The sequence below is a fragment of the Pipra filicauda genome, unplaced genomic scaffold, assembly GCF_003945595.2.
Source record: "Pipra filicauda isolate LSUMZ 115617 unplaced genomic scaffold, ASM394559v2 scaffold23_size5868930_pilon, whole genome shotgun sequence".
NCBI lineage: Eukaryota > Metazoa > Chordata > Aves > Passeriformes > Pipridae > Pipra > Pipra filicauda.
Genome location: NW_024104354.1, coordinates 976,998 through 993,300, shown reverse-complemented (window position 1 = coordinate 993,300; position 16,303 = coordinate 976,998). Strand labels below are relative to the sequence as shown.

Here is a 16,303-nt window from a genome sequence, read left to right as displayed (position 1 = left end):
CATAACGTAATTAATTTTTAAGAGCAAGTTTAATTAACTGGTTGTATTGAAGTCAAAATTTTAGTGAAAAGATCTGTGCAGTATTTATAGTCGAGCTTCAAGCTCCCAAGTAGAGTAACAATTAGGGTCACTGCTAACTTGAGATCTCAAACTTATTTTAGAAAGCATGTCTTGAATATAGTGGGAGTTACTGAAGAGTCACTGTTGAATAAAGCCTAAAAACACTGGCCATTTCTTTCATGGCATGCCATGGACCTGCAAAACTGCCTCATAGGAAAGTGATTTCACTGTGCAAAGATGCTCACAGTCTTAAGGAGGAAAGGCAAACAAAACCATATGGGATTTTGATGTCTGTCAGAGAATGGGTAATTGAAATCTGGAGCTTTTGCTACTCCCTTATTTATCTGAAAAATAACAACTAGGAAATGTGTTATCAAGGTATGGGGAAAAGACAGGAATGTCTAAGACAAAGCCCTGCATAATGCTATAGTGCAGTGTTGCAGAATAACACTACAGGATGGATATGATAGAACTATGCAGCAAAAGGAAGGCAAAAGCTCAAATCTGACTATCAAAGACAGGTCTTAAATTTTATGACCAAGAAAAAAAAAGAAAATGAAAGAAAGAAGAAAAGAAGTTCAGCAAGCTTAAATTTTACATACCTTCAGGGACAGATTCCTTAAAGAGTACTAAACAATAATCAAGCAAGAATAAAGTATTTCTGCTACATATGAAACAAGAGAAATTTACGTAGAATAAAAAACAGGACCAGCCATACGACTTTGTGAAGCTAAATTACAAATATAAAACTGACCTTCTCCAAAGACAAACATCTAGCAAACTTTTCAAATTATTGAAATAGCTATCAGCACAGCTGCAGCTTTACTGAGGCAGACGTAAAACTTACCCTGATATGGTAAAATGAGTCAAAGACTCAATGACAAATTTCATCTGACAGCCTATCACAATGGACAGTAAGAAAACCTAAGTTCCATGCCTTCCTCTCAAACTTAACATAATATTTTCGAGAGGAAGCCACAAAACATACATTTTCTTAAATTTAAATTTATTTTGTTAAAGCTTATGAAATCTCTCTAATGAAATGTTTAAACATAACACATATAAATAAGTTCATCCATGTCTTGTATTTGCTTTGTGGTTCCTACTTTACTCATTACTATTTGACAAAATTCATTACTTTTTTTCTAGAAATTCTAGCCATACTCTTGACAAAACCTTATCTCTTGCACAGCACTCTCTAGCATCAATGGGAAAGCAGCAGATGTTGTTAACCTTGAATTTAGCAAGACTTTCAACACTGTCCCCCACAACACTCCCACAAACATCTCAAGTATGGACTGTGTAAACAGACAGTGCAGCAGACTGAAAGCTGGCTGAGCTGAAGAGATCAGAAGTTTGTAACCACTCTTGTGACCCGTCTCCAGTGGTGCACTCCAGCGGTTGATACCGATGTCCACACTTTAACTTCTCTGTTAATGACCTGTATGATGGGACTGAGTACACACTCAGCAAGTTTGCATATGATGAAAAATTGGGAGGAGGGGCTGATACAGCAGAGGGACACACTCCCATTCAGAGGCACCTTGACGGGCTGCACAAATGGGCCAACAACAACCTCTTGAAGTTGAACAAGGGGAAATGCAAAGTCCTGCACTAGGGGAGGAATAATCCCATGCACCAATGCAGACTGAAATACACAAAATATCATTTAAAGATAATAAAAGCCCTTTACTGTGAGAACAGTCAAACATTGTAATAGGTTCTCCAGAGATGTTTTGGAGTTTTCTTCCTTAGAACTATTAAAAACCCAAATGGACATAGTCCTGAATTCTAGGTGAATCTGCTTTGATCAGGAGGGTTAGGCTACATGGTCAATGATCTTGTCTCAACTCATCTCATATAAAAAATATTCTGTCCTTGAGAAAGATGCTGAAGCTCTCTATTAGATGATTAAACAATGAATTATTCAATTTAGAGCAATCTAGTTGGAAACAAAGGCGGTCCTCTGTCTCAGCATCCTTGAGATAACTGATCTTGAAGAAAATGGGGAAGGTAAACAGCAGAACAAGGACTGGGTCTTCATAAAAGCCTATAAACCAGTGAAAGTATGCACCTGAAGAAAAGCCAAAACATGCTGTATGTTTGAGAGTTTACAGAACCTATTTGTCAAAACAAAGAGACATTTAAAAGAAATAGTAGTGAATATTGCACATACAGCTAATTCTGCAAATGTATCTGGACACAAAAAGATTTAAAAGTCAGGGAAGATCTGCTGTATTACTGCTAGTGTCCATAAATCACAAAGATGGCTTCACCGTTTCCCCACTGTTTCCTACCTAACACAAAACCTAGACAACTAAACTGTCTTAAAAAGAAAGGGCTGCATATATTGAGGCTGCACTGTCCATATTACAAGACATCAGCTACCACCTTATCAAATTACTAAAGCACTCACATACACCAGTTACACAGTGAGAAACATTGCTAAGAGAGGCTTACACATATAAAGGGGAATTCTGCATTTTGCTTTAAGAAACACTAAATATACAGCAAAAGGTGACAGGACTGAACCGTCAACATAACCCTCAGGAATATGTAACCATCTGCTGGACAAAAATGAAGGATCTCTAGTACAGGTAACTGTTAAAAATGCAATATTCCAGCAAGTATAAAAAGCATATATATTGTGTATATAAAATCAATACAGGAAAGAAAAGTTCTGTCCTTCCAGCACAATCCCTAATTAATAAATCTGTTTAAGTACAGATTTTCTATTATTCAAAAGCAAAATTTAACTGGCAGTTAGGAGCTATGAACACAAGCACTTACCTTATAGTTTATAACCAATGGGGAAAGACGAAAGAGATGAGTAAATCTTCCTCACATGTTTGAAAACAACTCTACCACAGTAGAACAACTTGGAGGCCCCCAACATGACAAGAAGTAATTTACAATTTTAAAATATTTTCTTACAGAAAAGTCTATTTCAATTGTGACCCACTAGTATTTTTATGGTCGTCTTAGCTTAAAAATCTTGATGTTCTCGTGGCTTCTTCTTTACTATATTTCCTTTTTTACCTTCTTTTTACTATACTTTCCTTGTGTAAATAATATTCTGTACTAGTGGATCATCTTGAAGTATTAGTCAGTTTTGGACACAACTACGGTGGGAGCATATGTGAACAGCTATAACGTATATAAATCTATATTTGCTCATGCTATTTAGGAAGTCTCCATCAACACATTTAGCTGTGCTTCTGCATAAAGTAAAATTCAAGAAAACAGAATTACTCAGTTTGAGCAATATTAGGAATAGCCATTTAGAACAACTTATATGTTAATGTTCTTTGAAGGGTTAGTCCAATTATTTTAAATATTCACAGTATGTAAGACAGAATACATATTCTACAGTTTCTGTAAGATTTACACACTCTGGAAATAACATGCATCTGTAGAGCAAAAGATGAATAGTATTAGGCTCTAAGCTCTTTTCTTAAGGTAGAAAATGGAAATACAGAAGTTAATTGGTGTACGGCCATTTGCATTGTGAATTAGTGACTAAGAGTAATTTTGAGACTAGTGGTCAATCTCTTAGACCATGCTAAGGACCCTTTCCCTGGCTGCTCAGAAAAAGTAATCATAACTTGATTTGCAAAAAAAATTGCCTGCCTTTAGGATATAATTCTATATAATTATAGAGATTATTCCTATCTTTACTATCTAAATTTTAAATCTCTATTACTTGTTTTTAGTTCATTATATATTCCACCCTCCCCCTGGAATTCTTTTTACCCTTCTCAAGGATACAAAACAAAAACACTTCAAAATTAAGGTACCAATTTTCTGTCTTATTTTACAAGTGCCCAAAAAAAAGAGAAAGATATGAAATCATAAATTTTATTATTAAATACTGTGATTAGCAATGAAACAGATATTATTAGCAAAATAAGCATCACAAATGTGCATATTTGCACTACTTGCCTTTTTCTCAAATTCTTTCAATACAAAATGTCTTTAGAAGAAAAATCCCCTAAAAGTAATTAAATACAACTGCAAATGAACTACCAAGAGCTATGGTTCTTATATAAGTATATATGCTTTTAAATTCTATTATTTTTGAGTGTCCATATTTAAGATCTTTTAGTAAGCATTAAAATATTACTAAAATATTAAATGAAGAAAATCTGGCAGTCTCATAGTCTTTTAGGAGCTGATATCACAATGAAATAAGTGTACGGTTTAAGGAAAAAAAAGCATTACAAAGGAACACGCATCAGTGTTGGACTGTATCACACTGCACTTTATAAACAATATCACATATAACAAAACCAGGACACTTCCTGAAAGAGCTGCACAACAAAATTTAAAAAGGCAGAAAAAACATCCTCGTAAAGTTATTACCCATTCCCTACAAAGAGTGAAGAAATAAAGAAACCTACCACTTTCAGTAGTGAAAGAATACAGAGGATTCAGTGGAGTGCTGAGAGTGCCTGGCAGTCTTAGCTTGGAGTGTGGTGACAGTGATGATGGCGCAGGAAGCAAGAGATTTGAGCTCGCCTGTAATAGGAAGACAAATCAGAAAGTGAAGTGTAATTTCCTGGGTCCTTTACTGATGCAATAGCTAGAAGAGAAATATTTGCTTACTTTAAATAACTATTATGTACCAGTAAAAAAAAAAATAAGACTCAAGTTGACAATGAATAGCAATTTCAATTTTTTTTTTTTCAATATTTGGAGGTACAGACTTGGCAAAATTACTGGCACAGCTATAAGCTGAATTGTGTGTTTATATATGGACACTACCTCTCAAGGAATGCAAACAATGAAACAGAATTCTTTCAACCACCATCTTGCTGCATCTTTGTATATAAAAAGACATTTATATATGGTCATAAACTTATAAATTCTCATTTTTGAGTATCCTAACTACACTGTATTTCTGAAGAGATTACTCACTATTAAAGAAAAAAAAATCTTAACTCAGACCTAACATAAAACCAATTTCTGCAAATCAATAAAGCATACTTTAGACCAAAACCCCAGACACTTCCTACATGTAAGTTACACAAAAAATATCTCCAATCCTAATTTCCACAGTAACAAAGATAATGTAATGAATATTTGTTTTCCTATGGAGTTTCTTGATATACATACAACTATTAAAATGCAAAAGCCCTTCCCCAAATTTTACTCTTGACATATTATCCCATACAACACTATGAAAAAAATGAACAATCTTAGGTTTTTACTTGATCCAATTGAGAATTTAACCGTTTGTTAAATATATGTTCATTGGCTGCCTTAATAATACAATGGAAAGAGAAAAAAACAGGCCTTAAATAAAATATTTGTAACTTTCTTCAAGCAAAACAGATTCTTGAGTTTTTTACATAAGGCAACATAATTCTTGATCCTTTCAAAAGTTAAGCCTATTTCATCATATAGATAAAATGCATATGATCGCTTAATCCAACTAGAAGCCCATACTCAGTGGAGTATTTCCTTCGGCCTCAGTAAACTCTAGATCAGAATCTTAAACTTCACTTGTGGGTCAGTGATATTTTGCAAATTTTCATCTACTGGTTTGTCAATTCTGTTTAAAGAATGGAGACGGCTAAAGGAAAGAGAATTGGTGGATCATTTCAGAAATTATGTATTTTATACAACTATTATTTCTGTAATTTAATAAATACTAATCAATTCAAGAATGTGTAATATTCGAGCACTGGCAGTTGTATTGGAATGCAGGTAATATAGCACTAAAAATGTGTGTTGAATGACTTGACTGGGCTATAGAGGACATCTGGAACCATCTCCTCTATACCACTGTACTAGACCTCTATCTTAATGTATCCACCTTTGATTAGCCAAAAACTCTTGTAACAACCGCGCACAATTGTAAGGACTGTACTCCAAAACTGACAGAAAGAAAACAATATAGAAAATCAGATTAATCATTGAACACAATTTAAAAAAAGCATTAAACCTGCTAGATTTTACTGTAATGTACAAATTTAAAAGAATGTTAGTAAACAGTAGTTGTGAAACATAAGCAGAGCGGAGGCCTGCTTGTCTGAACAACAACTACAACAAAATCAACCTGCTTTTCTTACATTTACATATGCAAGCAAGTAAGCTTCGTTGACATAAAGTTCTCTTTGATACAAAAAATATGGTAGAAAGTCACTAGCTTATGTATTTATTCAAATATAGAAAAATAATCTGTTCTGCAAATGTTTTGAGCTCAGCTTCCCAGTGTTGCATCTTCTTTAATCCACTGTAGGCTCTAGAGTCTTTCTCTCTAGATAAATGGGAAGACTCCCCTTTGCATGAATTTCTTGCTGAGTGGACACTACACCATCACACAAACATATGTTTTCCAGCCAAATATCCTCATGGAATTCTCTTTCAAATTTGCCAGGGAATACCAGGGAATGAAGATAGGTTGAATATATCGGTCTTTGGAAATCAAACTAAACACGGTAGAGCAAATTACTGAAAACTAGCACTTAACAGATGAACCCCAGTTCATCCTGGAAGGAAGAATTATGAAAATAGACTTGTCTTGATTGTGGTGTTTGAAGGAACTACATAGAAGATACGAAACACTATGTAAATTATTCCTGTACAACATTTAATTCACTTCTCTTTATTTTCCTGCTGTATCACACAAATAGTCTCATTATACAGGTCAAACAGTTGTGCTTTGCAATCAAACGCAACAGAAACACACAACAGAAGATTGTGTACAGTACCAAAGAGTTAAGAAAATCACCCATTCTAAAATGCAGCATAAATTCTCTTACAAGTCTTCCTTCCTCTCCAGGGCCTTAAAAACAAGATAAAAACCTTTTTAATAAAAGAGATATTAAAAATAAAGTTTTAAATCAAAGGAGTGATTCATTCCTCCCCTTAATGGCAATGAAGCTGAATGAAGGTGAGCTATAAAAGCCTGCCCCTCCAAAAGTACAGACAAAATCAGAGTTTTAATGACCTTTCTGCCACTATGTTATAAGTATTATTTAAACCTCTAAGAGGCCCAAAGAGGAAAAAAACATGCCACATTACAACAGAAACGGGAACCACTCAGGTAATAAATGAGGACTAATGATTCAAGCACAACTGCTTCCAGGTGAAGTGCACTATCCTATGAAATATAATTAATTCTCCTACAACAGGCAGACATAAGACTACCTTATGGAACAGAGTGAAGCAATCTTTTTTTTTTTGAAATGCATGCTGTGGGAAGGCATTGCTAAATACCTTTACAACGAGCAAAGTTGGCTAAGATAGCCAACCATCAATTTAGTTATTTTTCACAACAGGCTCTGCTTGCTTCATGCACAAACCACAGCTTTACCAAAGATACAGTTTACTACTGTCCTGAATTGAGTAAAACTAAGACTTATAACATTCATGTCACTTTTTGTAGCAAAAAAAGATACCTACATAATTTTTGCCAAGTTTAAACAAAGCTGTTTTGCATTTTCTTTTTTGTTAGGGCAGTTTTATGCAAATTACACAAAAACACATTTTCAGTGGAACTATTTTTGACATTAAAAGTGAGTTGGATGAGACAGAAAACAGAATATTCTAAGATTTGACAAGCTGACAAAAGCTATTTCTCTCTTTCCTAAGAATGCATTTCCATATATAGTGGCAAGCCAAATCATGTTGGTCAGCTCTATATTACTTCTCAATCTTTTAGTTTCAGGCTTCCCTTCTGAAACTTTAGGTCTCTAGGACACTTTTAAAGACAGTTTAAAAGCATTAGTAAAACCATGATTCTGCAGAATTTAAAAGCTGAATTTGAAATAAAACCAAAATACAAATTCTGATATTTTTCTCCACGTTAGAAGAAAATACATAAGCAATAATGCTTAAAGTAGGAATACAGCAATACAGCTTTTAAATTTGTAATGGAAGTTTGAGTCAAGTTCACATCTATATAAAAGTGCAATTTCTATGACAGTAGGGCTAGAAGGACTCCAGTGAACACTGGGATTCTATTATATTAGGTGTCCTGCAATCACTTGGAGACTAAACTATTTTGCTTTTACGTACTTTTAGACTAAGTGTAAAAAAAAACCCCACAGCTAAAATAAGGTATTATCCCAAAGACAGGCAAAACTTAGACAGATTTACTTGTCTGAAGTAAGTATGTTCCCCTGATGCTTCCTACAGTCCTCTTATTCTGACTACACTGATCAGGAACTCATCTAAACGGTAAATATAGGTTCCTCGTAACTTGAGTGCATGAATGTTTTTCCCCATAGAAGCCCAGAGGTGACCAGGGCATACAAATGAAAACTGACACTAAGAGGTGCTTGATTCTACTGTTTAGTCATTGTCTACAGATGTTGTCTCATCACACAGTAATTATGTATATTTAGTTCCTTAGTTCTGCCAGAAGGTTCAGGCATTTCAATTACAGGTTACTTCAAAAGCTTTCTTCCTTTTTTTTTCTTTTGTCTTAAAAAAAATATTAAGAAGAAATTAAGATTTCTATAAACATTTGGAATAGTATGCTTCTTTCATTTAGCCACAAGGCATACCAACTTCTTTGTACAGGACACAAAACAGTTAAATACAGGCTCAGTTATACACAGGAACTGTAGACTCACTCAGCCATTAAACACAAAGAGAACAACCTTTCCTGGATTGGATAAAAACAGCATTTCAACTTAAGAACATGCCTAGATATACACATCTTAGCAGAAGTGGGTAATGTACCACCAATAACAGTAAAAAGTAGATTTGTCTTGTTTATTAAGAGGCAAGTAGGTTACTATGTAAACTGTGACCTCATGTTATGATTCATGCTATCAAAAAACACATGATCGGGGGGAAAAAAAATCCATTACTTTTGTAGTTAATTTTTAAGATGTCTTCTTTTTCGTGCAAATGAAAAACAGATGTAACCTGTTCCACATAAAAAACACACCCAAAGATACTTGTCTTATGATTTTATTTCTCTTCCTATTACAGAAAATAGACACAGAAATTTTTCTGACTCACATCTTCTCAAATATATATATATACAAACCTATTGCTTTGTACCTGCTGGTAAAAGACATTAGGACATGACTATAAATACACTATACAGCTTCAGGTAACCACTCAGAAGTTTGTAACCTTACCCCACCTATCCCCCCACTGCCCACATATTTGGTTATACTTTAGGGTTTTCCTATCATATATAAAATACCTTTTTGGTAGACTTTTCCCCCCCCCCCAGAGATGTTAAAAAAGATGTATTCTGTGAAAATGTAATTATTATTCATATTATTTTTTAAAAAATAAAAACAATCAGACTTGCACTTCACTAAATCGTTTTTATAATTATGCACTTAAACAAAACATGTAAACTAATTTGTTATGTTGACAAGCCTTCATTTGATTATTCCAGAGATTAACTGTAATGTAACCATAAACACAGAAAGGTAAAAAACAACCCCAAACAAACTCTGACTAGATTTTGCAACAATAAGCAGCGCTCTCAGAGGCTAAGAAAAAAAAGAAAATAGTTATTTACCATATCTTTTATGTGAATGAAAAAATTCCACAACTAACAAAAAATAAAAGGAATCCGTGAAACCTTATAACAAAATTCTTAAAGGTTTAATCTTGTATATCCTTAACTCTCAATTTATAGTATCTTAATATTTGAGCCATGATCAGTGTTCCTTTCTGCACCCAACATAAAATCATTCAGGTTGGAAAAGACCTCCAAGATCATGGAGACCAAACCTTGTCAACTAAACCACAGCACTGAGTGCCACATCCAGTCATTCCTTGAACATTTCCAGGAATGGTGACTCGACTACCTCCTGGGCAGCCCGTTGCAACGCTTAACCACCCTTTCAAGTGAAGAAATTCTTCCTGATGTCCAACCTGAACCGCTCCTGGTGCAGCTTAAGGCCACTTCCTCTTGTCCAGTCACTTGTTGCCTGAGAGCAGAGCCTAACCCCAGCTTGCTACAACCTCCTTTCAGGACTAGATTTAAGCTAAAAAATGAATGCAATTCACTTTCTGTCTGGCATACCATTTATATAAAACATAAATCCCCGAGAGACATAAAATGCTGAAAAACGTCATTGTTTAAGTCTATCCCAGGCAAAACCAGGACATGCATCTATTTTGACTATGCTGTTTTAAAATTTACCTGCTTAAAATGAGGAATGCATAAAAAAATTCTTTCTAAGCAAAGAATCTTCTAACATAGGAAAATATGACAGATTTTAAGAACCTGACCTGCTTTGTCAGATTGTCAGAGGGCAGGGGAGAATGAATCAAACAAAAAACAAATCACAGAAAATACCTTCTATTTGTTTAAGTTTTTCTTACACAGGCAACTTGGTTAAAACTGGCAAATTTAATGAATTGACAAGGAAAATTCATCAAAATTTCTAAAACCTTACTTTATAAAAAAATATTTCTTAAAAACATACAAAGTAAAATTCTGGCAAAACTTTCATCAGCTATTAAGTATTTTACCTATATAAGCTTCTAGTAATAGTTCAGCCATTTCATATCAGCTATCAGTTTACGCAATCACAATGATTTAACATTCTGCTTGGCAAATGAAGAAGAGGCTTATAAAAATTATTGGTACATCGTAAAGGAAACGGTTGTAGGATTTCAGATCCACCATGGCTTATAAAATACATCCTTACCAGTCTGCAGCTGGGAGTAGGTATGTGTAAAGTAATAATTGTAAAAGAATTTCCTAGAGTAAGAAGAGCATTTCCTAGCATTCTGAAGAGGAATACAGGAATAGGAAAAAGTACACATCGTTATTAAAAAACATCTATTTAATTTAAAAGCCCTCATTCCAGTGAGACATATTGTGCAGGTCATCAGGAAAATGATGGCCTGTGTTACAGGATCACGTTCTCCACTAATATAAGAAAGTAAACAAAAGGTTTTAAACATACTGCAAATTTCTTATACATATGATAAGAATACAGAATATCAGTACCTCCCCTGAGAGCTTGTAGATAAAAAATTTGTATTGCACACATGATCGAGTTATTTCAGCCTGCAAAAACACTGCAGCATTGTCTTGTACTTGGCAAAAAACATTCACAGAACTGTCAATGCTTTCAAAAGAGTCCTCAGTACTTAGTATATTATGACTCTCCAGTTTTCCATCTTCAGGTAGAAGCCGTAGTAAGTTACTATAGAACTCCAGATTTGCACTAAAGCCCACAAGTCAAGCACGGTATTTCAGAATCTACCAAAATCAAGATGAACCAGAGGACAGATCCTCACAAGACTGCAAAACAAACCAAAATAACACCACTTGGGCGTCTAGCTCTGTGTCTAGGTCTTTGTCGCAGACAAAAGCACAAGTTTGTCTTCTTCCACTTGATGGTTTAGATACTATCAGTATCATGGTTATGTGTTCACCAAAAAGGCTGCATGTTTTTTTTTCTGAAAAGTAGCGGCTTTAAATTCTATTCTAACGTAAAAAGATATATTTTGCATCTCAACTAAATTATTAAAGAAGACCATCCGAAAGGACTACAAAGTATACTATCTGATGTATACTACACCAAAGCACCATTTATGAGCATACTTTGTAGTCATATAGCTTAATGATGAATGTTCAGTACATTTGATGGAAACTGAGGCATAAGCTTCTGGATTCTCTCACAGTAGCTACTCCTTTTATGAATTATGCCATAGCAATAAATACACTCAAAGGACAAAAAAATCCCACCAGTTTTAAGTATTTCTGTATACAGGAAAGAATACTTTCACATTCTACTTGTCTCATATTATACTTAATACACTCCAAATATCAGAATTTTGGTAACCACTTTGATAACCTTTTAATAACACTTTTCATAAATACAGCATGAAGTAAAGACTGGAAAAACTCATCATACTTTAATTTAGAAGCATTCACATGTTGAGAGATGAGGCAGCCAACATTTAATTGATTCCAAGATCAGTACTACAGAGTATATATAGATGCTATTCGTAAGTGCTAAAAAGGAGTTAGGCATCTAAAAATCACAATTTCAGGGGTGAATACTAACCTTTAAAGAAAGCCCTTCTCCCCATACCTAGATAACATATATCATCCTCTTGTTATGCAAAGTTGTAAACAGGTATTTTCACTGCTAGATGGAAGTGAAATTTTAAAAACATAAATAGTAACACTGAATGAAAAGCACTTATGACTTCTTTCAAGGACCAGAGATAAGTGCTTTCCCATCAAAAACTTCTGTGAATAGAATCATACATTCCTTGAGGCAGAGATAAATAATAATTGCTGCCAAGATTCATTACACTGTAATTTCTCTCTGTGGTAAAGAAGCCAATTTTGCATTCTGGTTTCATACAGAAATTAATTTTTACCTTTTGTAACAAAATGTCTCAGCTTTTGTGAATTGTTAAAGCTTAAACACAATAGTCAACTCTTGCTTCTAATTACACATTTTCTGGTCTAAAAAGAATGGTAATGTTGCAGAGGAGAAGAAAAGAAACTTCATCTATCATTCATTAAAGTTCCTGTTCAGGTAGCAAAGAAGAAAAACAGAAAAAAACCCCAAAGATTGCTTCTAAAGGTACCTGGAAAAGAGGCACTGGTCACAACACAAAAACCCCAAGCTCATACAGGATCAGAGTATTCTCTATTTCTATCTAGCTTAAACCAAATTTTAATGTAGTGACATTACATTTTCAAATCATGTACCTAAGTTGCAGAACTCCAAACTTTGCACTTAACAGCTAATAGATATGAAAGTAACTTTTAAGTTCACACATGTTCAAATCAGAGACCCCTGTGTTGGCAGATTTGCTGTTTGGGTGTTCCGGCACCTTTGTCTCATAAAACCTGACTCCAGGCATGATCTTAGGCCAGGTTTACTGTCTACAAGGTACGCTGCCACCATGCTTTTCCCAACATGGTATTTCTTACAAATCTATGACAAGCTTTTGGTATGCAAACATGAACTAAAGACCAGTACAAAGCCTACATAGTTTCCAGTTCCCTGCTGTTTTTCCCATTAGACAAATACACACAAGGTGTTCTCGTCTGGATTTTCATTTTCCAACCCTACCACAGGGCAGCTAGCCACCCTATGTGTGGCTTCATAAAGTCTCCTTTCTTTAGTTTTACTTGTCTGTCTCCAGAAATATAAGCACATTCTCACGCATGTAGCTGTGCTGCAATTTTTATTTACTTTGACAAACACTTTAGTAAATTATTTATGCAAGTGTGCTTTCTAATAAGCCTTCCAGCAAAGCCTGCACTGACGTACATGCATAATTTTTCACATAAAAAAACGAGTTGCACAGACATCCAAAACTGTAATTCCCAATTACAAATCAGTAGAAATTTTAAGTTTTAGTGTTGCTATATTTTACTCTGGTGTGTCCAGAACGTGATAATGCAGGCAGGCAAGACTGCATCCACATGCAAGAAATGATCCTATCCCTGCTTGAAAAGGCATTATCACTGTCTCCTGAATCTCATGTTGGATCACTGAAAAGATTAGTATCAAGAGTCCTTTCAAAGAAATCTCCTCCCAGATATCTCAGTGGTTCATAAAGCTCTGCCAGGAAGCACTCTCACAGTGTTTATAATCACCACTGCATGTGACAGGTATCAAAATGCATGCAGACTCTTTCAATCGCCATTCTCTACTGTTTGGAAACCCACATGGTGAGAAGACTCAGATGACCTTTTTGACATCTTCCACATAGGAGAGGATTTGGAGGATGTTGTCAAAAATGTTGATCATGACTCTGCTCACAATGAACTTACTCATCCCAAACTGGTCATTGTGCAATGGAAATCTAGGGTTACAAAACTCCAGTGGATGAAAGTTATTCTCTCAAACAAAACTGTAGGCTTATCTATTTCATCTAGCTATATGGTTCCATGGAACATCTATGTGGCTCTGCTAAACCAGATTTGTTTCCCACAGTCCAGAACCCCTGGCTAATCTGAGACTAAACAGATGCAATGACGAAGACTCTCATAAATTCATTAGCCCCATCTTTTTCCTCATGAGACATCCAGAAGATTAAAATTTCTTCTGGAGTATCTTCCAGGAACACTTGTCCTAGACACATAGTCCATTCTCTCCATATTGTGCCCTTCTCTGATAAAAAACTTGAAGGCACTAGTGTTCACTTCGTAGACGAGTAGGAACAAAATAAGCAGAAATCAGAAACAAGGCTTCCTTCCTTGTCTGAGACCTTGTTTAATTCAAAGGCAGAAGCAACCTGCTACTGTTATGCATGCGGACTACAACATCGGGTTTAGAAAGGAGTCCACTGGGAGTTCACAGTCCAAAAATCAAAGTACTGTGAGATAGCTTTCTTCTGGACAGTTTCAAAGCTCAGGCCTAATGGGATGTCAAATCCAGGGAACAAGACTAGATCAAATCCAAAGCACAACCCCTAAAGCATGATAAGAATAGCTACAGCAAACTCAGCAACAACTGCTTTCATCTATTCACCTGCTTCTTTTGTGATTCACTTATTAATAAAGACAAAACCTAAAACTACATGAAAAAATGTACACGTATTCAAAAGTACTTAAAACCAAAAAATAATAAATGCAAACACAAAGGCAGTTCATGTCATTGTGAAAAGTAATTATAACTTCATAGTGCTACTCAGGTCCATTATAAACCCTTGTTGCATGCAAAATTGTCTCGAGTTGGAGAATATCAATGAAATTTATTGCCCATTACAAAGGCTTTAATTACTAATGCAGGTATTGAGAAACACGACAAATAGTCAAGCACCCATCCAAAGAAAACACTTTTTATCCCTCTTTGTCCCAGCTTCGCGTTAGGCACCTCTTTTTCCTCATTTCTAGCCCCCAGTCTCCTTGCATTTGCCACTAGGTTACACTCATCCCTTTGGTACGGTGCTGCAAGAGAGTGGTCTTAAGTGTATAGTGGTTTGCTCTTTTTGACTCTTCTTGTTTCTTACTCTTTTCAAATGCTTTAGTATGGATCCTCCACCAGATAAAATACTCTTGGGGATTGTACCTGTCCAGCACAGATTCTTCCATAGGTTGCAGCCCCTTTAGAGATGTACCATCTCCTGTGTTTTCTTTTGCATGTCCTCATGTATCTCCTGTGTTTCCCTCACGCCTAATTTGTCTCCCCTGTATCGCCATTTCTGCATCATTTTGTGTCTCTTGCATCACCTTCGTGACTCCTGCTGTGTCTTCTTTCATGCCTCCTATCTCTCTTCCTGTATCTCCACTTGTGCCTTCTGACATGTTTTCCTTTGTGTTTCTCCTCTGCTGTGGTCTCTCCTGTCCCCACTAGATACAGACCTCTCTTCAGTATGTTTTCTTGGAGGTCCCATATGCCGTTTTGTTTTGCTCCAGTTTCAGTTGTGCAGTGGCTCTGTACTGTCCTTTGCAGAGCTGGCTTGAAACAGCTGTGCCCAGGACACAAAAGACCACGATCTCCCACAGAGGTCAGCCCTGCAGCTCTCTACACTATAAAACCCCTGCCATTTATGCCACATACAAGTTTAAAGGTGAATAGGGAAAAAAACCCCAAACAAACAAAAGAGAGAGAACATGCTGAAGCTCAACCATAATGATCTATGAAATAAATCATATTTCTGAATTGTCTGAATGGCAATGGCACTAGCAAAAAACATCCCTTGTATCAATACTTGATAAACAAAAGTTTTATATGATTACTCTTTTCTAAAGAGCTGCTTATGGGTGCATTAATATTAGCAAGAGACATATTAACTTCTGAAGATCAGATCTTATGACAATATATATACGTTTTGTTACATATACCAGTCCCAGAATATGAACTTTGGCTGAGAAGATTATGTAGTTCTGCAAATTAATTAAATTTGACTTACCAAAACAGAATCAAGTTTTTGTTTCACCTTCTGCATTCTCATTGATGCTCTTGCAACACTGACAAACTGATCTGCCGGAGACATCACTAAGTTTTTTTGCACAGGAATTTCAGAAAAACTGCTAAAGAACTGTGGCCCTCTTGGCGCAGCTGTGGTAAGTGATGAACTGAGATCTTTTATGAGTTCAGCTTCCTGTTGTGCAACTGTAGAAATAACCAATATTAATGTGTCAGGTGAAGTCTTATGTTGCCATGGGAAAAAAAAAACCAAAATTGAATGATTGCTGCCATTTTGCCAGCCATATCTTCAGTCAAACACCATCACAATCTGTACTAAAAGTGCTACAGGGAAAACCTGAAAATGACATGAAATTTTCTCCATACTACCCCATTTTCCCATAACTCTTCTGGTCACAATT

The 16,303-nt window shown here is 35.5% G+C and overlaps 1 protein-coding gene across 7 annotated transcripts in view; it reads right to left on the bottom strand.

The window, feature by feature from the left end:
* The window catches only part of AHI1 (Abelson helper integration site 1), a 95,653-nt gene that overhangs the window by 41,184 nt on the left and 38,166 nt on the right, over positions 1-16,303 (bottom strand). For all 7 annotated transcript variants that reach the window (XM_027746642.2, XM_027746639.2, XM_027746641.2 and 4 more), the window contains 2 exons: positions 15,886-16,088; positions 4,461-4,578 (listed from right to left, as the gene is read on the bottom strand). In XM_027746642.2, coding sequence (XP_027602443.2) covers positions 4,461-4,578; positions 15,886-16,088 — 321 coding nt within the window. The remainder of the gene's footprint in view (positions 1-4,460; positions 4,579-15,885; positions 16,089-16,303) is intronic.